Consider the following 20764-nt stretch of genomic DNA (forward strand, 5'->3'; position numbering starts at 1 on the left):
CTACTTCCTGACAATGAAACACAAAAGAGAGAGATAATAGAACTCATGGAAAAGCCGTTACGTAAAGGTGACAACTGGTAAGTTTGAGAGGACTACTTTTGATGACAACGCACTGATAGTTTAATTTTGACGTATGTGGAAATATGAAGTCTCAGAAGTCTCTATAAATACAGTTCTATCTTCTTTCTACATACATACACATATATACAATGTAGCAAATGTTTTAAGTTACTGCAGAATACCCTGTCATATCAAGCTGTATCCCTAAAAAAACTGGATACGTGGATGGCAGTCACTCTTAGACCGCACTTAAGAAGAAATATACATTTTGAGGACTGGCTACGCGGCCTCGCAGCCCTATCTCGTTTGGCTTGAAGTGGCTACGCACCTATGCAGTAGGACTGGGTAGCTTTGTAGCCAGTACCTTGTAGGTGTGTAAGAGTACTGGTAGGGTATTCTGCATCTATCCAATGTATTGTCTGATTAGTACCACAAAAGTTAGGAATTTAGCAACCTGTAAATTGTTCTCATTATTTAATGAACCTTTAATTTGATGTCTCACTCAGTGGCATAAGAAATATAAATCCCTACTTTTTGTCATGCACTAACTGAAACCCGAGGATAGAACAAAAAAGTATTTAACCTTAGTGCTCAAGTTTTGCATCTGTAATTTTTCATTGCAATCATGACCATACAACTCCCTACACAGAAATATGCTTTAGTTATATTCGCTCTGAAAATGTTGTGTTGATACACTTATCATAATTAGCTTACACAGAAGAAATGCAGCCAGACTGTCTCTCATCTGAAAGTCTATTTATTAGGCTAGTTATGATTTCGGTCAAATGTTTTTTTGGTGCAAAAGTGCTTAGCGATAGCAGCGACTCTTTGCATTCGCAGTTTTTTTGAGGTTTTTGGGTCAAACTCTTTTAATTTTTTTCTTCCTTTTGTTTTTCTACTTCCTCTCTGGTAGGGAATAGAATGGTCCTTGAAAAATAATAGGTCTCGGCAAATTTTCCGCCTCTGTCTCAAAATGTCAGTGTCTTGAACTTAAGAGCCTCAGAATCTTGAGTCTGTAAGAAATAAAGTAAAAAAGTGTGTCTCGGAATCTTTTATTTTGAAATTTGAGTCTTGGAGTCTCACTCGTAAGCGAAGTGAAATAATATTTTGGTCTGAATGAACCACCATTAAACAACAACAATAAGACTGTGACAACAAAAAACCACAATAAACGGCTCAACATTGCTTTCGCTACTGTAGAAAACGTATGGTTTGGATAAATTCTCCTGATCAATTGCCTTAATTTTTATGCCTGCCAGGTTGTCTAGAACACAATAAATTAAGCTATAAATCTGGATATAAGTGAAGCTAAATGAGCGTGTGACCTTTAAAACTACAACAAAAGGTGTGTTGTTACTTCAGAAGTAACTAACCTGGCTCTGATAATTTAGAAGATGCATATTGTAACTTTAATTAGAAACCAGCAACGACAAGTTGAATTTTATGCTACATGCAAGTTGATGTTATGATGTTGTTGTTATTTACATTTGGATTATCACATTTTTGTGTTTATTTTGCCCAAAAAACGCTTGGGAAGAGAGAATATGGCATCTATGGACAACTCTTTGCCAGTTTCCAGCACCCCATGTTCCCTTTTCATAGAGAAATAAAGTCCGTCTAACTAACTGCTTTTCAGATGCAATGTTCAAACCTTTTGCTTGAGGGCTTCAGGTTTCTGGCTTTGCTGCTACACTCCTCACGGTTAGTGTGCCTCGTGGGGAATATAAGAAGTCTTGATATTTCCCCTTTCTTTTTGGGAAATAAATATTCATATATAGACTTAATCATATGCCTGTATTTTTGGTGTCATAAGAAATCCTAAAAAAATTCAAGCTTACAGTCAATCTACGTCACATATGAACAGTACTTTTGAAATTTAAACAGAGTTTTGAAATTTACATGTCAGTTTTGAACATCGCTGGCGAGATCTCAGAGTTCCCATAGAAATTTCCCGAGTTTATTGATGATATAAAGCTATGAATTTTTTTTACCAGCTTTCGGTTGGCTTCATAGAACTCAGCTAGCATTTAGCAATCCACCAGCATTATGTATTTCAAAAATGACAAACGTTTCCCAAGTATTTTGAATTTTTTTGTTCAGTTAATGCATCTTTTCAGAAAGATTTCTCAAGATTCCATGCATTTAAATGCAAGACATTACAAAAAGGTTTGCAAGTGTGCTGATTTCATGCTCAGAAAAATTGGTCACGCATGACATTAGACTGACTGTAAAGGGGACTTGAACTCATGATCTCTGTAAAGCTGGTGGATTGCTAGATACATGTACTAGCTGAGCTCTATGAAGCCAACTGAGAGCTGGTCTTTATGTAAGATAATAATATACCTAGAGAAGATTATGGGGCACTATTTAGTCAATTTTTGCATTAAATTTGAAGGGCTGGGAGCATAACTGACTTATGTCGAATTTCAGCCCGTTTCTCGATTTTGCTCGGATTTGTCCAAATTTTTGTGTGTGAACTGCAATTCGATTGAAAACCATTGTCCAGTATTTTTTTTACGCTGATTTGTGTTTGGTATTAATGCCATTGAGAAATTTTACCATCTTGTAAAGATATATCGATATCATTATAGACACTGGATGACCAAAAGGACAATGTATTAAATACTTGTATTCAATATACACTCGTTGTCTTTGAAACAGCACACAAAAGCAGTCTTTTTCGCGAGAGCAACGAAAAGAATCCTGTCACACTTTTATTTGATTCTGTTACAAACTACTATGTATGTGACAAGAATGTCAGAATGTAAACAGTTACATTCTCCAAGAGAAAATGTCTCCATTTCCTGGCGTAAAATCCAGCTTTGTCCCGTTTGTCAACATATCACTCTTGATAACGCAAAATACTAGAATTCCACACGATTAACAGGAAGACATGTAGCCATTTCAACGATTAAAAACGATTAACGGCCGCAGTTCTATTAAAATATTAGGTACTGACTATCTATTCTTTTCTCGAGCAGTCCGTTGCCTTGAAATTGTAAAGTGAATCGTTACATACCGAATTTCAAGCCCGGCAAACCACAACCAAGGCTTGCAAAACACCTTGCACATAGCAGGATTTGATAATCGAATTGAAAAAATCGCCACGGCACAGTCATCACTACCAAGGAGGGATTCTTTGGACAACATTTCGACCAGTTCCTGTGAACTGCATTCATCAATTTCATAACTTTTCAAGAGATCCATAGATGTCGTGCGTGTACCAACTTCACCAAACAAAAGTGAAACCAACTAGCCAGTACGATACGCAAGTTGTTTATCCCGACCACCTTGATCTATTTTGGGCTTGTTACAACCCGCAAAAGCAAACCATGATGTCATCACAAACGCTACTTATAGAAACAACAACTGCTGCGACTAAACACGGCTCGTGGACAGTGGAAACTTTTAGGCTACCGATAATTTGAAAAACAATGAGTCTGACATAGACAAAACCCATATGAAAATTAGCCTTTGAAGCGCGTTCACTTGTGGACAACCAAATCTCCCCCCTTCCCCTGACTCAGTGTTGTCTTTTGGGTCACGAACAGTTTCCTGGCAAGCATCACTTCCCACATCAACATTGCATAAGGGGGAAGGGGGGAGGGAGAAGTAACTGTGGTAGAATTACAAAGGGAGAAACAGTAAGTGAGTGGTTTTTGGGCTGTCTGTGTTCGGTTGTCATTGCATAGGGGGAGGGCGGGTGAGAGAGAGAAGTTACAGTTCTGTGCTAGAATTAACAAGAGAGAAATTGTAAGCAAGTGGTTTTTGTTCTGTTTGTGTTTGTTTTTCTCAAGGATTAATAATTCAAGCATGGAAGGTAGATCATCTGCATGTACGTATATAATTATGTAAGATGTGAGTTGATTTGCTTTCTAGTGAGTGCAATGATTTGCCAGTATTTTCATAACTTGTTTAACGTGGCGTAAAAAAAATGTTTCATTTCCTTGAAAGGGATAGAACAGGTTTCATTTATCTCCTTTTCACTTTCCCTTGGAATTATGAATAAAATGTTATTTAATTGTCATTATTATTGTTGTTTCTGAAGGTATCTTGTTGGCTGTCTGTGGTTTAAACAATGGAAGAAGTTTGTTGGATTTGATACGTGGGATTGGGTTGGTGTTGGTCATGTGTCATACAAACCTGGCCCTATTGATAATTCAAGTCTTCTTCAAGGTAATGAAAATATTTGATATGGCTGCATCTGCATTCAAGGGCTATTGATTCACTACAGGCATGATTGATATTGTTTGCATGTTCAATTAATGATTACCAAAAAGAAAATACTTTTAATATGGTAGCAGTGGTTTGTGTTTCAGTTACATTCCTTTATGACTGAATTTTTACACTTCAGTTTCACACATTTTTGTTGAATTTTCTAACACTGTATGAGGCTTGCATACTTATTGATTTAATTGTCATGTAGTTCATGCAGCATCATCTTTTTAAATTAACCTTAAGTTTACAGATGTGTAGTCTGTTTGAATTGTTCAGTTTAATCCATTTAGATAATTTTATAGCAGTCTCCATCACTCCTTGGACATGTAAATACATGTATGCAAAAATGTCTGCATTCTTTTAAAGTATCAAGATTAATTCTTAGAAATATTTCCTCACCAATTCGATCCGATCAATAATTATTCTTATGAATAAATCTACTTGTGTTTGGGGTTGTTTAATAACTCACTCCTTTTCTTTACGTTTTACTTGGTCATAGCTTGTTGTCTATTTTATTAATATACGTTAAAGTTTCCAAGCAGTTGATTTATGAAATGACAAATCTCGAATCAACTGATCCATGCCATTTAAGTCCTGGGGCTAAAACTTTGAAGTTAATTCATGCAAAGCCATGGGCAAGTCCTACATGTAAGCTGGAGGACATTGTACATTGCATGCACAGCATTTGATGTGTTAAACTGTGCTAAATATGAAAAAAAAAAGTTACAGCCCTTAAGAGGGTGAAAAGAAAAGCAGTATGCAGCTTTTGTATAAATATTCAAAAACTCAGTAATAATTCATAATCCCAGTGACCTATCAAATGGTCGATCAAACATCATGTGCAGTGGTTTTAAAATTAACCCTATAAAACCTCATCCTTATTAGTATGCAGTTTTAAATGTTTTTCTTGTATGCTAATTCCAACATTCGCAAAAGCATCCTTGTTATGAACTCTCTTGACACATTCTTTTCCAGGAATGTTTTTGAAGCCGTTCAAAAAACTGGCAGCATGTGTTTTATGAGGTCTAAAACTACTCAGCTGTGCCTTGTGGTTTTAAATCCCGATAAAACACTGCTGCTCATGTTTTAAACATTACATTTCCCCCCCCCCCCCCCCCCCCCAACTGCTAATACATGGTGGGTGTGATCTCACCTCTCTGGTTGTAATTCATTACTTGCTACACTGTGCTGCAAACAGCTCTGGTTCAAATGTATAGCATTCTGATTGATCATGACTTTACATATTGTAGATGATTTTCTTCTTTTAATTTTCAAGAACTTTAGCAAAATGCATGGAACGTAAATAGTTTTCTTTTTTAAGCAACCCTTTTAGAATAAATTGTATTAATGTTGTCTTGTAATAAAACAACTTTATTTAATGCATGCATGCATTATTTCTTAGTTTTCTCATCTTACTTTTAATCTATTTAATAGTAATTTTTATGCTATATATTGATCATCATTGTAATTCCATCCGTAAACTGACGATGGCACAGGACTTGCCGAAACATGTCTTTAAAATTTAAAAGTCTTGTTCTCTTCATCAAGACTATTGATGTGATTTTTATGTATTATCCGTATTGTTTTGTTGAATAGACTGTAAGCAGTCCCTTTCTGGATAGTCAAGAGGTCGCGCCAAATAGCCAAGCGCGAAAAAAGTGGAGCAAACAAGCGATGGGGGTTTGGGGCGAGGCGGGAAAAGAGGGAAAGAAAAAGAAAGGGGCGGCGCTCTTAGCTGTAATGGACGCGTTCAGGGTAACTCTGCCCACAATTCGTAAGACCATTAAAACTCCAATTAAAAATGACAATTAATAAATAATGACTCAGCATTGTTATTCAATGACCAGAACATTAGGAGCAAAGAGGAATCCCAGCTTCTTTGAAAAGCCAAAATCTCTAGAAGTTGTGGTGCATTTGAATTTTTCCTCTTGGCCGAGAGTTAAAGAACTTGACGACACAAACGCCCAAAGTGTAATTAAGAACATGGCGCAACAAAGCTTGTTTCGCTGATGCGAAAATTACATTGTACTTGTCTTTTAATAATTGTGGGATCTTCTTGTAAGCAACTGCTTTTAAACCAAAGTCACTTGACTGCAACTTGTCTTTGATAATACTGCTAAGTGGAACAACAACCATGATCGAAGCCATGTTGGCAAAGTTTCTTGCTATTACGAAGCTTTGATACATTTATATAATGGATTTCCCGAAACCAGTGGGAAGAACTGCCATTACATATTGACATAATTTCCCGACAAGAGCATTAATTTCTACTGCTAGCTTCTGTTCCTCTTTGAGAACTAAGCTGCTGAGTTGATCGCTTAAATTTACGAAGACATCAATGCTACTCTCTTTCACAACTGAAGCCCTTTTCTTAGTCATCTAAAATGTTGACATCCAAAAGTGTGAAGAAGTCAATTACACATCAAACTTGTCTGACAGCAGCTATTGTTTATGGACCAATCGGAATTTTCTATTCGTGGTGCGACGGGAAAATCAAACGCTTTGGTTGCAGTTAAGAGCGCAGTCCCTTTCTTTCCCCCCTCTCCCCCAGTCTCTTCTCGTTTATTTTTCCTCACTCCATTCTTGCTCACTGTGAGTGCACCCTCACGACTAATCAGAAAGGGACAGATTACAGTCTATATGTTGAATGGCGATGTGCACTTATTAGTCCCTATGCAAAAATGGCTGACATGAATATTATATTTAGTTCGCATTCAGATTAGCCTTATTAACCCCGTTCTTCAGTTGGGTTCAAAAATCAAAAGAATATCAATTAATTGAAACAAGACGACTAGGCCTAATATGAATCCAGACTAAAGAATACCAAAATGTCAGCCATTTTTGCATGGGGTCTTTATGAACTTTTAACGCAAGTTGAGATTTGTGAGTTTAAGTCCCAAACAGCCCTTTTCACTTTTCAGTGCATGTGCATTTTTCTCTTTCATAACATATTATTTTATGGCTTTAAAAATCGCACTCACATGTTCTTCATTAATCACAAGGTCTAATTAGTCCCAGCAAAACTGATGATGGATGACCAAAATTCTCAGAAAATGTCAGTGGAAATACCGAAACTATTGATATTGAATAATTATTAGTGTTGATCTGAAGCTTTATTCCAGTACGATTGACAGTATTTTACAGGTACAATATTTGCATGAGACAAATAATGCAATCACCTGAAAAATGATCAACCATGAAATTATCACAAGCATTTACTTGCCAACAAGTTATCTATTAAGTACTCGCTTCAGAATGGTTCATAAACAATAAACTGTATTAAATTAAATGGGCTTGTGTCATGTAGTGGAACGGGCAAAAAAGTACATGTATTTTGATTCATACACATGTGAGCTTAACTGTGAATCCCTCTCTTTAGATCATATTGAAACAAACAGAGTTTCTAAAGGGAATGATGATAGTAAAAAGTAAAACATTATTTTACAGACCAACTATGAAAACTCTGACTGCTAAAAGAATTTCTGATATGTTCATGTAGAATGCTCAATCTGTTTTGAAAGAGAACCAATCGGATCCAAGGTCAATAATAATATTTACACATTTACACATATTTTCTTTGAGCTTAATATAAGGGGGTAGATTGTATTGGTTTAGGTTAGGGTACGTTTTAAGTTGTAGTACATCATCTTTGTTACAAATAGTTACCTCCTTGAGTGACCATAATATGTGAAACTTGATATGGAAAGTAACACACAACATCTACTGAAAATTAACATCACTAATTCTCCACAAATGATGTTTGGCCTAATTGTGACCAGTTTTGTGTCACTTTGAATTCTTTGTAAATTTGTGTGATGTTTAGTCTGTAAACTGTCATCCTTAGCCCTGATTTGCTTAAAGCTTTAAAGTGCTTATAACGTGAAAAATAAATTAATGTTTATTTGAAAAGCCTTTTAAACAGAACAAGAATGGCATTCTACTTGAAACACACAAAGTGTTATATTGCCTTAAGTCTTCCCACCAGCTCATTGGGAGTAAAGGATGTCTAATTAAGGCAAAAAATGATGGCATCAGTGAAGCATGGAATATATGTAGATCCGAAAGCAAAATTGTTGCCATGGCAACAGCACAATAGTTTTTCACAATAATTTTGTCTTACCTAATGATAATAAACCTGAGGTAGATTACTCGTGCCAAGTGAGCAGCATCACTCCAATATTTCCCGAGATAGTAGACGATTTGTGTCATCATCAGTTTATGAACAAAAACTTGAATATCTCTCGCTATCTCTGGAACGAGAGAAGATAATATTTCAGAAACCAAAACGCCATTATTCGTCACTTTGAAAGACCTTTTAAATGAGTATAATTTATTTTTTACTTCATAGGCACATTAAGTACAGCAAACTTAAGATACCCCTTCAAGGGTTCTTAATTTTGATGTTACTTGTATATTTTTTCGTTGAACCAAATAATGTTACCCAGAAAGCGGATATTTGTTCATTTAATTGCAGTAGCATGTTAAATCCTAAACAGTGAAGTTTTCTGTTAAAGATTTAAATTCGTCATCTACCTTGTACATGTATATCATCCATTTAATAAATCATTCTCCTTACAAGTTTTCTGTTTTGTTTAGGTGATGGCTTTACTCTAAAAGAAAATTTAATAGATGAACTTCATTACAACCTTCTCCCTGAAGAAGCATGGTTTAAGCTTGTATCATGGTATGGAATGACATCAGATCAACAGGCTCTACAAAGGAAAGTAGTGGTGCATGGCATGTATGTGAAAAGCCTTAAGGTTGAGGTGTACCTGATGGAGTTCAAACTCTCACAGCATTCAGATCCTCAAACCTTGGTCACACGGCAGTTTAGTAGGGGAGACACTATTGGTGAGTTTTAGCATCCAAGAGAGATATCCAGGCAAATATGTACCGCTGTATATGAGTGCGAGTCCTGGTCAGAAGGACTTAAGTCACTTAGTACTGTTCGAATTACACGCGGATTGAGTACGGATATGTTGCGCTATTCACACAGTTCGTTATTTGTGCAGTAATAAACGGGGTTTATATTGTAACTCGCCGTTTGGGCTCATCCGGCAACAAAACATCACCCCTCAGCACAGGGCACAGCTTGTAAAAATATACGGTAGTATATTTTTACAGTATAAAGTATATGTAAGATCTAACTTAGATGTAGATCTAAACAACGTGCAAAAAGTTTAAGGAAAAGCAAAACACAATAAAACAAAAAACTGATTAATTCCTTAAGGTTACCCGGTACCTTCAGAGGTGTCTCGCGTCCAAGCGATGTAGCGCGTCCGGTTTAAACTGTAGATACCTGAACCCTTATATCAAATTAAAGCTTATAGAGCTGGCTATCCAACTAAACCAAGAATTTTGAAATAAAATGAATTGCCGAATTTTTAGCGCTGTTGTCTCGAATAAATTTTTTTCACTTGGAGGAGCCACTTCAAAGAGCTAAAACTCAAAAGGAATTTGATCGTTTGCCTTCAAATTTGGACAGTAGCTAGTTTAACATATAAACAACAAAAACGTGTCTGCGAATTTTTTCTTTCGAAATATTTTTTCTCCGAGAGCGATTTTTGTACGATTACTCCACATTTTTTTCATCCTATTTCGAAAATGCTCTATAACTTTTCACTGCGATTGAATATGGCAAAACGCAGACACGTTTTTTTAGCGCTTTGGGTCCGGAAACTGAGGAGCAAATTAAATTAGCAAAAAACAAAATTCACTTTGACTTGTAGCTTTAAAAAGGTGATTCGGACGCTCGCAATTAGAGGTCGTCAAAAATTCGGCAATTTATTTTATTTCAAAATTCTTGGTATGGTTTGATAGTCAGCTCTATAAGCTTTAATTTGATATAGGGGTTTAGGTATCTACAGTTTAAACTGGACGCGCTACATCGCTTAAACGCGAGACACCTCTGAAGGTATCGGGTAACCTTAAGCAAGGAAAAAGAATAACGGTTTGAGAGGGCTGAAATTGTCTACACCTAACTTGTAACTCTCTGTTTTTAATAAAGTGTTGTTGTTGTACACCACTTAACAACAGGGAAATTCATTTGGCTTGAAGAGGACAATGTGGATGGGTAACTAGCTTTTAGGCAAAGCGAACGTTCATGAAAACTGCAGTGATTTAGGATAATGTAGTTTCTTTGTAAAAGTGACGATAGGAAAGCAAGTAGTCCTCCTTAAGAAGTCTGGAAACAAGGCGATATTGAGCAAAAATACCCTTGTACACCTTTAAGTTGCAATTGGCACCTGGTACTTCAAACACTTATGCTAGCATGGTCAAGTGTAAAAATTTAATAATCGTTCATAAATTACTGATTCTTTGAAAATGCAATTTAGGTCATCTTATGTCAGAAATGAGAAGAGTTTTTAGCATATCAGAGGACAGTGAAACACAATTATGGGACATTTATGGGGGCAACTCACGTGAACTTCTTACCAACCTGGAAATGACAGTGCAAGACGCTGGTCTTTATCAGGGACAGGTATAGACAAGTGTTAAGGACTGTGCCTACAAATATCGAGGTATTTTTGCACAATTTATGACTATGCGGGAAAAGCAGATCTAAGCAAAGGCTATTGGAATCCAAAAAGAAAATTGGGGGTAACCATTCATTTTTTTTAGAGATAATTAAGCAACAATAATTTTAAAAAGGGTTAAAATACAAAGCAAGGTATGGCATTTTTTCCCAAATTGAAGCTTTATTATCTCTGAAAAATGCATGGTTACCCTCAATTTCTCTTTTTGGATACCAAGAACACTTGCTAAGTTCTGCTTACTCCACATAGTTTTAAACCGCGCAAAAATATCCCTGTATGACGCACTACGCGAATTTTTGTTTATTTTGCAAAATATTTGTCATGCAGTTCCATTCCACAACTGCGCACAGTAAGGGTAAAAGGCGGCATGAGTTTGCGGAATGGCATGTGGCATGACCTGCGGCATGGCATAATTATGCGAAATACGATACTTGCGGAATGACTTAAAGAAATAAATTAACTGAAGAGCGCGTCCTGTTTTCGCGCCAATTTTAGATGTTGTGGACATTTAAAAACAACTAGACGACAGAAAGAGGATTAGAAAATACAACGCTGGGATAAATCATGTCGATCGCTGGTTGGGAAGGAGTGAGGGTAAAGAAAGCTATGAATTTTCGTACTCAAGGGACTGAGTAAATTTAAGTTTCATGTTCGCTTTTCACCTTTTGACTTCCATGTAATTGACAAGTTCAACTTGCGTAAGGTGAGAAAAAAAAGAACCTATTTTTGTCATGAGTTTGTTACAAATTTTGTATTCGTTACAAATATGTAGCCGTTAAATGTTCACAGCGTCTGATAAAACTATTCTCGGAAAAAGCGAAGGCCAAACGCATTTTTTAAGTTCAATAACAGTTTCATAAAAGAATAGCGAAGAGACTTCCCAGCTTTTCCTGAAAGCTTACCTGGCCGGTTTGACGGCGAGCCGAAATAACTAACAAATGCCATTTTCAAAAGCGGCAAAATTTGTTAAACTTCGCATCGAGGAATATTTACCCCCTTAAATTAAAAAATTGGCTATAAATATTTGTGATTTGAAACGGCGGGCGAAGAAAGCGCTTTCGTCGGGTAGGTCACAGGTCAAGTTGTAATGCACCAGTCAATGTAAACTCCCGCACCCCCCCCCCCCCCCCCCGGCCGGGACATAGCGGGGCATTTGACAAGAGTTCAGTGCTAAAGTTACAAAATGCCCCGCACCCCAAGGTCAGGTTTTTCCTCTAATTGAAGCTAATGACCCCGCTCATATCCCCCGCTCTTGTTGAAAAAAGTGGAAGACACAGGCTAATGTAAATGGTTCAGTTAAACTTTATTTCTCAAGAAACACACATCACCGCATACAATGCTTTTCAAGTGCTCATTCAACTTTTCAACTTTATTAGGTGTTTGTATAAATTTACATGTACAATTTCTTGGCGCCGCAGGTAGCAAAGCTAATTCAGGACGGCCAGGATGACAAAAAGAAAGAATGACTTTAACTGCTAAGTAAGAAGGAAGACTGAGCTATAATATCAAAGATACAAGAATAAGGAAAGGTTTCTGGGAGGACTAAAATAATGAAGAACTTTTATGAGCTTCTTGAAAGGCAATACAGGAGAAAAGACAAGGAAAACATGAAATAGGTTAGGAAGGAAAGGAATGACAAAACGGTAATATACAACGACCTTAAAGATGGATGGCATATTTACCCAAAGATATAAGGTGATTAAGATAAAACGACTCTTACCTTCTTTTCATGGCCAAAAGCCGCCATCTTGCCGGATTAGGGATTCTTGACCCAGTCAAGAATTGACATTGACATTTCGGTGGAAAATACCCCGGCCCACTCCCCCGCTGTTCTTGGATGGCGTGCAAAAGAGGTCAAAGTCACCGATACCTGCGGCCTTTTCGCTCGTCAAATAACGGAAAATTCCCCGCAAATGCCCCGCTATGTCCCGGCCGGGGGGGTAGGGGGTTTACATTGACTGGTGCATAAGTTGTAAGTTTCATTGACCCGACCGGCGGGAGAGGGTAGCGGGGTATTTTTCCTCACGACCCACATATTTTATTAGACGTTAACACAACTATAGCTCGTTATATCTATGAAATAAAATTCTGGGATAATAATGCGGAATTAGATAACAAATGCGATACGTGGTAAAAAAAAAAAAAAAAAAATTACCCGGCGGAGGTGCCGACTTGCACCGATGACTATAGACCACTACATAATGTTTCAGCGCTTTAATACCCGAGCCGAGGTCTCACCCAAACTGACTTTAAAATGTTTTTTAAGTCGGAAAAAGTTAACATATATACTTTTAATATTACTTCGTTTTTTCTTTAACGAGACGTATATTAACATGATGAAGGAGATATTTTTTCCAGAAAAGGCGATTCACCATCTGCGAACGATCGCGTCCGAGAATAGGCCGCTCAACGTCTACAATATTTTTCAAAATTACGGAGAAACCTCAGGCGTTCAATCAGCCAATCTTTAGGACGTGTTTAGGTATTAAAGGAAGGAACTATATACTTGAAAATTCTCAGCTTGCTCCCGCCCTTCTGAGGTAAGTTATTGTGATAAATGCAAAAAGTGTCCGAGAATAGGCACATGTACTCATATTTCCTTGAATGTGAGAACAATAAACAGTATTCCAGTCATCGATTTCTTCACCCTCACTTCTTCCTAACCACCGATCAGACATGTTCTATCCCAGCTGCAGGCTTGTATTTTCTAATCAGCCCATCTGCTGCATTTTCCACAACATCGAAAAAGCTAATGCTCTTATATTAAAATTGGCGCCAAAAAGAGACGCACTCTTCAGTTAATTTATTTCTTTGAGTCATTCCGCAAGTATCGTATTTGGCATAATTATGCCATGCCGCAGGTCATGCCATTCCGCAAACTCATGCCTCCTTTTACCCTCACTGAACTGCGCACAGTGTTTTTTTTTTCACCAAAATTTTGTCAAGCCGTACCAAACTTCAATGGCGCCGTCGTCCTGCCTCGGAGCTGGACGAATTTTTGTCAAGCGTGAAAACTGTCAGATTTTACAATCTGCTGGCGTTAATGTGAATGAAAATGTGAATCAAGTAAATTTTATCTTGTTCTCAACGAGTCTATTCAGGCCGAAGCCCGCCAAAATATTTAATTTTTTCGCGGCAATCGAGCTGTGAAGATGGAGAACGGCGAAGACTTTGATGACCATAACCTTGAGATGTTGAATGCGACTCCATACAACTACTATGGCTCGCAGATCTTTGTTTCAGTTGCACCTTCAAGTACAAGTAATCGTGGTTCGTCTCTATATTCAAACTACCCGAGTACAAGTACCACGCCTGATCAAAACGAAATCGCGGCATCGTGATTGACACTTTGTGGTTATCAAATATTTTGGTGTTTGAAAGTGCGTACGTGATTACCAAATTCAAAATTTGGTGGAGACAAAATTTGTCGAGATTTTTGGCAGAACCAAACAAATTTTGTCAACCTAGTGCGTACGGTACCTTAGTGGGCACCACCCATAGGAAACCCGAGTATCTTAAGATGCGTAGAACGGATACGCAGTAACAAAAGCAGGCGCCGTCCTTAATAAAGATAAGAAATTGATAATAGTTTCTCACTACAGCTGTACACCTTTTCTGACAATGTCATGGAGCCATTAATATAAAAAAGTAACTTTCTTTCGACTGTAATAGCTTTTCTTTGTTCTTTTGTTTTCTCAAGGTTCTTATTATAGAGGAAATAAACAGGGATGGAAAGTCAAGGTAAAGCTATATTTCTGTCAAATCGTATTCAATTGTATGTGGTCCGTAGGTCGCTCTGTTTTTCCAATTAACTTCTTTCCTATACAGAAAGAGACTTGTTTTCTAATATTGCAAATCTTACAAAGTATAGCAGTGAATTTCGGTACTCGTCAAGCTTTCTTTGTTGTGTGATTGCCTTTTGAGAATGTCCTGTTTTTCCTCAGCGCGTGTTTAATTTTTGTCGGAACTTGCACACTTTGCTCAGGCAGCTTTAATAATCCCTCATCCATAACGTTTGCCTCTATCTGTCGATGTGCATTGTTGTTGGGTTTTGCTAAAAGGCGGCCCGCGATCCAGTCCATATTTTTTGTCTGTCTCACCATGCGCTGTAGTATACCGCTGACCAAAAGTCTGAAAATACTATAAATAAAACACTTAGCTTCTTTTTCCTACTTTTTTGAGTCAGAAAAAGGAAGGGTCGAGCCCGGGTCGTCGGATTCCCAAGCGGAACTTTACCACTAGACTACCGACGACTGACTTCCAAAATTAGCAATTTTGGGGCTAGATATCCTTACAAGCAAGCCATCTGAGCTAAATTGGCTAAATTGGCTAAATTAGTTATCCATTATCTTGAAGTGGGCGTAAAATAAATTGCCCGGGCCGCGGGCCTTGGGGCCGTGAACTGGGAAGTGGGCCGCGGGCTGCCGGGGCGTGGGCTTTGAGGTGGACCGCAGGCCGCGGGCCGCCGGGCCGTGGGCTTTGAGGTGGACCGCAGGCCGCGGGCCGCCTTTTAGCAAAACCCCATTGGGCTTAACCACTTCTCAAAAGTCTTAAGAAAGCTCTTAAAGAAGAAATGCAGTACGTTAAAAAAAAAAATGGTTCATGCTTTGCGTTCGTCTGTCGAGATATGGATGTCACGCAAAGAAGTTTGAGAGCACGAAAGCTGTCTGTTGTAAAGTTGAACGACATTAGGCTAATTAACATTACCAAGTGTAAGTTAGTTGCGGTTGCAGACGATTTATCTGTAAGTGTCAAATTTTACCCGTCATCAGATGAGATCAGCTCGAAAAGCTCGTGAAAAATCGGTTGCTACAAAACACACGTACATCAGCTTATTCCTAGAATGATAGTTACGGAAACCTTTCTGTGCGGTACAGTCTCCAAGAAGTTCATTTTTCGAGGTACAGCTAGTGTTTCGTTGAAAAGACAAATAAGTTTAAACCGGGCGCCATTTAAGCCATGAAGGTGGAATGTTATAACAAACTCGCTGTCAAAGCTAGGCACGATTACAAAAATTTGCCCTACTTTGGAACACAATGCGTCAGGTTTCGATCCTACCCCAGGGTACCATTCTGGGTCCTGTCTTGTTTTCTGTAATGTTGAACGGCAATAGGCCAGTTAACATTACCAAGGCTACGTTAGTTGTGTTTGCTGACGATTTATTTGTAAGTGCCATGAAAGGCGGACATATTAAAATGCAGGCCCTGCAGACTGCTGAAGGTGCAAATTGCTGACTGTGCAGACTATGCAGATTAAGTAATTTTTTGTCCTTTTTTTCTCGTTCAATATGATATATGCAAAACAAGAAGAAGAAGGGAACGGTTTCCCTCTTTTCGGCAATAAAGTGGGATCAGTCAAAGCGTTTATTTATGTATTTTTCTCTTGATATTATATATTTATTATATAGAACGAAAAATAAAACAAGATAAAATAAACTCAGATTGCACGGTCTGCAGTCTGTACAGTCTACGTTTTAACATGACCATGGCACAGGGAAGGAAGGACTTTGCCTCCCAAGAGGTAGAAAATATGCTCACTTGATCTGGAAGCAATCTGATGACCATCAATCATACCAGAGAGACTTCTACCTCCTTTAAGTACTAGATAAAAATATGAGCGGGAGATCTGTATGGGCGTTTACAATGGCGAGCCATCGTAAAGCCCTTGCAGATCGGACGCGAATATTTTATTGTTCTTGTGAATTGAAACAATAAATTGGATGTACTGTGTTTTGCATTTTAATGAATACTAATTAGCTGAGAAGGAGTTTGTATCAAAAATTAATTCTACTGTTTAATAATTCATTGTTTTGTATTCGAGTGTACAGAGATGTATATGTGACTTAAATTCTACCTGTTGATTGGTCATAACTTTGATGAATAATTAATGAATTTTACAACGCTCGATGTCCAGCAGGAATCATGTTTAAAGCTCGTAGGGGTTTACTTTCAGAGTGACCCTGCCAGGTGGAGCTAACAAATTGTAGATCGGTGAGGCATACACATATATTGCGTAGTATAGACTACTTGCACTGTCTCCTCAACAGCCTGGTTGTGCCTCTAAATTTTTTCTCATGGGATCAGTATGGGGTGCTGCTAGTTATAACAATATATATTTTTTAAGTTGAAAATTTTCAGAATAGAGAAGTTCGCTTTGGCTTCCTCAAAGAGGTTATGCACCTACATGTAGCACACCTCTTGGAAACCTCAGTCAGGAAATTGTGGAAAACCAGCCAACTAGCTCCACTGATAGCCTTCTAGCAGTTCTCTTGCCGCCTTGTAGAACTGGGTTACTAAGGATAGGAGGCCATACCTGTAGACCCTCGTTGTACAGGACCGAATGTATTAAACGTTGTTTCATTAAAGATGTGCATGCCTTTTTAATTACATTTAGTCTCCATACATGATGTTGCATCTTTTGGAAACGATAGATAGCTGTATTAATTTACGCGCAAATTCCCACTCAGAAACGTGAAGTTTGGAAGCCGTTCAACCGCTCAAAATTTGTCGCGAAGCACAAAACCTCACTTCCACGTGAAGGATTGTGGAAACCGAAAGCTGCCGCGTTGTATTCTGGATCCCATGTAGGGCAAATGTTAGAACTGGTGCCTAACTTTGACCCTGAGTCTGTTACAATGTCCAGCTTCATGGCTTAAATGGCGCCAGGTTTGAACTGAATTGCCTTTATAACGAAAGACTCAGTACTCGAGAAATGAACCTGCTCAGAAAGATTCTGTACAACTATCCTTCTAGGGATGAGTTGAGCTGTAGGGAAGCGTTTACTTGGGTTAAAACTGATTTTAGCAAGCTTTTCGAGCTGACCTCTTTAGATGACGATTGATCTGAATCAGGAGCCATAGTGATTATGGCTCCTGTCTGAATTTGAATTCATTTTTTGTATTACAGTAAGATGACGTTAACCAACTGCTGAGAGAAAACCGGTCAAAAGGTTTTTCGGGAGTTCACAATATCTGTAAAAATATAATCACACCATGAAATCTTGTCAGACATATTATACAAGTCTTTATAGCATTCCATTGCGGACTCTGAAATGTTTAAAAAATACGATACAAATTCTTTCCTCAAAAGAGGTAGTCGTTCTCTACACACAGAATTAAGTGGAAAAATTAAAATTTTTAGAGCAACTTTGCACTTGCGGAGTAATATTTGTGAGTGAAATGGATACTCCTAAATCGGATCTCATCTGGGTGTCTGTTTGGTATTTTGTTGTATATTCCCGATAAATCGCCAACTAGATGCTTTCTCAAGATTATGCATTTTTCTCATGTAGTTATCACAGATCTTTGACATTTTGCTGTATGTATGTACCCTTTTAGAAAACAGCATAAGACTGTGCATGGTGTGGCAAAGGGAGGTGAGCAATCCGCACAAACTGAAGTGAGTATTTGTTTCTCGAAGCTAGCTCTATTTTTAATCAGTTAAAAATGTGCTTTTTGCAAACTGATTGCACAATAAAAATTAGTAAACGTTCAATTGTGATTGTATTTCTGTGTATACTTGTGTTTTTTATCGTGCTGATCTATTCCCAGGTGGTCATGATAGGAAGGATTGCTCGTTTTAGTCTAGCAAGTTGATATTACGTGCTTAAGTTTAGACTATCGCTCTTCAGCATTCAATATAAAAAGCAGACCAACATTGTAGGAAGTTGGGTGCAATCTAAGTTAAGTAGATAACACAACGTAAGAAAAAGTGTCGATACCTGCAAACAGCGGACACAAAACAATACACCAGCTTCCTTCAGAATTTGCCTATGAGAAGATCACGTCGATGTGAACCAGCTTTGTGGTTGACATCTGTAAGAAGTTTCAGTATGAATTAGAAACTCGTCACCCTGTTTTGCCCCAATAGAGCAACTCTGTACAAAAAATGACCTTAGTGTGCATTATTTTTTTACCCGCCAAGCCACACCACAGGGTCAATATTAATAATAACTAATAATTGTTCTGTCTTTTTTTCTTTGATTATTTTACTTATTTATTGTACTTGTGTTTCTACGTCTACTTGGGTAAAACGTGTGGAAAGGGCAAGCAGCCAGGAAAAAACCGTAAAACAACAAACGTTGCACCAAAGAAAACACTGAGGCAGAATCTAGAGCCAGTTCATAAAGATGAATCGTTGGCGAAGTCAGCGAGTAATGATCATGGTAGGACTATAGGTGTTAATTCTTTTGACTGTGTTAATAAGAGTTTTTTTTAGCTTTCTTTTCAAAACTGGTTCAGATTTGGTACCTGGCACTGCCGAATTTAAAATCCTTTGCACAGTTACGTTGTGGAACAAACTAATACAAGTAGTGGGTTAAGGCGTCTAGGAAGGATGCAACCTGTTGCTGGTTAGAAAAAAATGTCGATGAAAAAATAAAGGAAATAACGAAAATAGAAAAGAACGCATCGCCCAATTTCCATATTTTGCGAGGATCGAGAGCAAAATATACACGTATTCAGTTGGACCAAAAAAGCTGGCAAGAATATCTCCTATTCTTTTCATGAAAAATTATGAATAGAACTAGTCTTGTCTTGCAGTCAGTGATTGTGGCCCTCAATAATTGGGGAAGCTGTTATTTACATCTTCGGTGTTTTGAAGAAATTTTGATGAAGCAAGTAACGTGTCGATTCGAGAAAGTCACAATGAAGCAAGGGAACAAGCAAACGAACAACGAAACCCAAAACGAGAGATGGCGAATTTCGTCAAAAATTAATTAAGCGATTTGAACTGAAAATATGCAATGGTAAGCGAAATAAATCGCAGTGATGTCAACAACTCAACGTTAAGTTCGCTTCTGGAGCTATCTAGCAGAGGCGGTCTCTCTAGATCCCACTGACCTTGAGTGTAAATAATATAACGAAGGTTTGGCGTTCATTGCCCTTCTTCATGATCATTAGACGGAAAAACTTCAACTCGAAGGAATAAATCCCAAGCTCTTTTACGTTATCTTTTGCACGTCTTGCACCATTAAAACTTTCCGTGTGTCTTCTAAAATTATTGAAGTGCTCAAGATCGTCTTTGAAGAGAATTCTTCTTAATAATAACATTATGACAAAAAACTTTATGTAGTGTTTGAACCTAAGTTCTAAACCACTTTAAAATGACAAAAAAAGTTGATGCCTAACATTTTGTTTAATTGTTGTTAGTTTGCTCATGAATTAAACTTGTATGTTCTCTTAATAACATGTATTTAAAAAATCAACTTTTTATCGTTTTGTCTGCTTTGTACGCTAAGAAACAGTTGAATTGTTCAGTTTGCTTTGCTTACGGGTGAGTGTTTTCTTCTCTCTTTAAAGTGCCTATGAAGCGAAAATTGTTTTTGTGTAGTTATAAAATTTGCACTTTAGCATATACAATTCCGAAGTTTTAGAGTAATGGGGTAAAACTTGTAGATTTTACAAACGCTCAAAGTTGGGCTATTTTGCTTTCAAAAATGGTCAGAGGACTGGGTCGAGTTTTATGCTGAATTCCAAGTTGTGACGTCACGTTGGTGCCACAAATTTGTTTACTTTCATTAATTCCGTTCTTGCCGCCGAAAAGGATTGTAGAAAGAGAAAAACATGTCTAGCGATTCTGTGAACGATCGATTCTGGCAACTCTCTTTGTTACGGACGCCAGCAACGCAATATCGCCCTCGCTGTCGCTTACCTTTCTTCTATCCCGCCATGATGAATTGCAATTCTTGGCACCAATGTGACGTCAGCGGTTATTGTCACCTGGCATTTTGGCCGCGCGATTCGAATACCATTTTTGAAGGCAAAATAGCCCAACTTTGAGCGCTCACAAAATCGGCAATTTTTACCCCAGCAATCTCAAACTTTGAAATCACGTATTTGAAAGGGTAAATTTTTTAACTACCTAAAAACAATTTTCGCTTTATAGGCACTTTAAAGGTAAACAAATTTTGATAACTTGAGTGTAGGCCAAAGTAGAGCATTTTTGGGCCGG

At 37.8% G+C, this 20764-nt stretch overlaps 1 protein-coding gene across 1 annotated transcript in view; it reads left to right on the forward strand.

The window, feature by feature from the left end:
* LOC146453372 (uncharacterized) overlaps nt 1-20764 on the forward strand; it is a 28494-nt gene that overhangs the window by 18 nt on the left and 7712 nt on the right. The window contains exons 1-6 of the mRNA XM_085096696.1: nt 1-77; nt 4109-4236; nt 8875-9129; nt 10614-10759; nt 14515-14555; nt 18151-18251. The exon at nt 1-77 is cut by the window's left edge and continues 18 nt beyond it. Of these exons, the coding sequence (XP_084952822.1) occupies nt 1-77; nt 4109-4236; nt 8875-9129; nt 10614-10759; nt 14515-14555; nt 18151-18251 (748 nt within the window). The remainder of the gene's footprint in view (nt 78-4108; nt 4237-8874; nt 9130-10613; nt 10760-14514; nt 14556-18150; nt 18252-20764) is intronic.

The sequence above is a fragment of the Pavona decussata genome, unplaced genomic scaffold, assembly GCF_977016875.1.
Source record: "Pavona decussata unplaced genomic scaffold, jaPavDecu1.1 SCAFFOLD_335, whole genome shotgun sequence".
Classification (NCBI taxonomy): domain Eukaryota; kingdom Metazoa; phylum Cnidaria; class Anthozoa; order Scleractinia; family Agariciidae; genus Pavona; species Pavona decussata.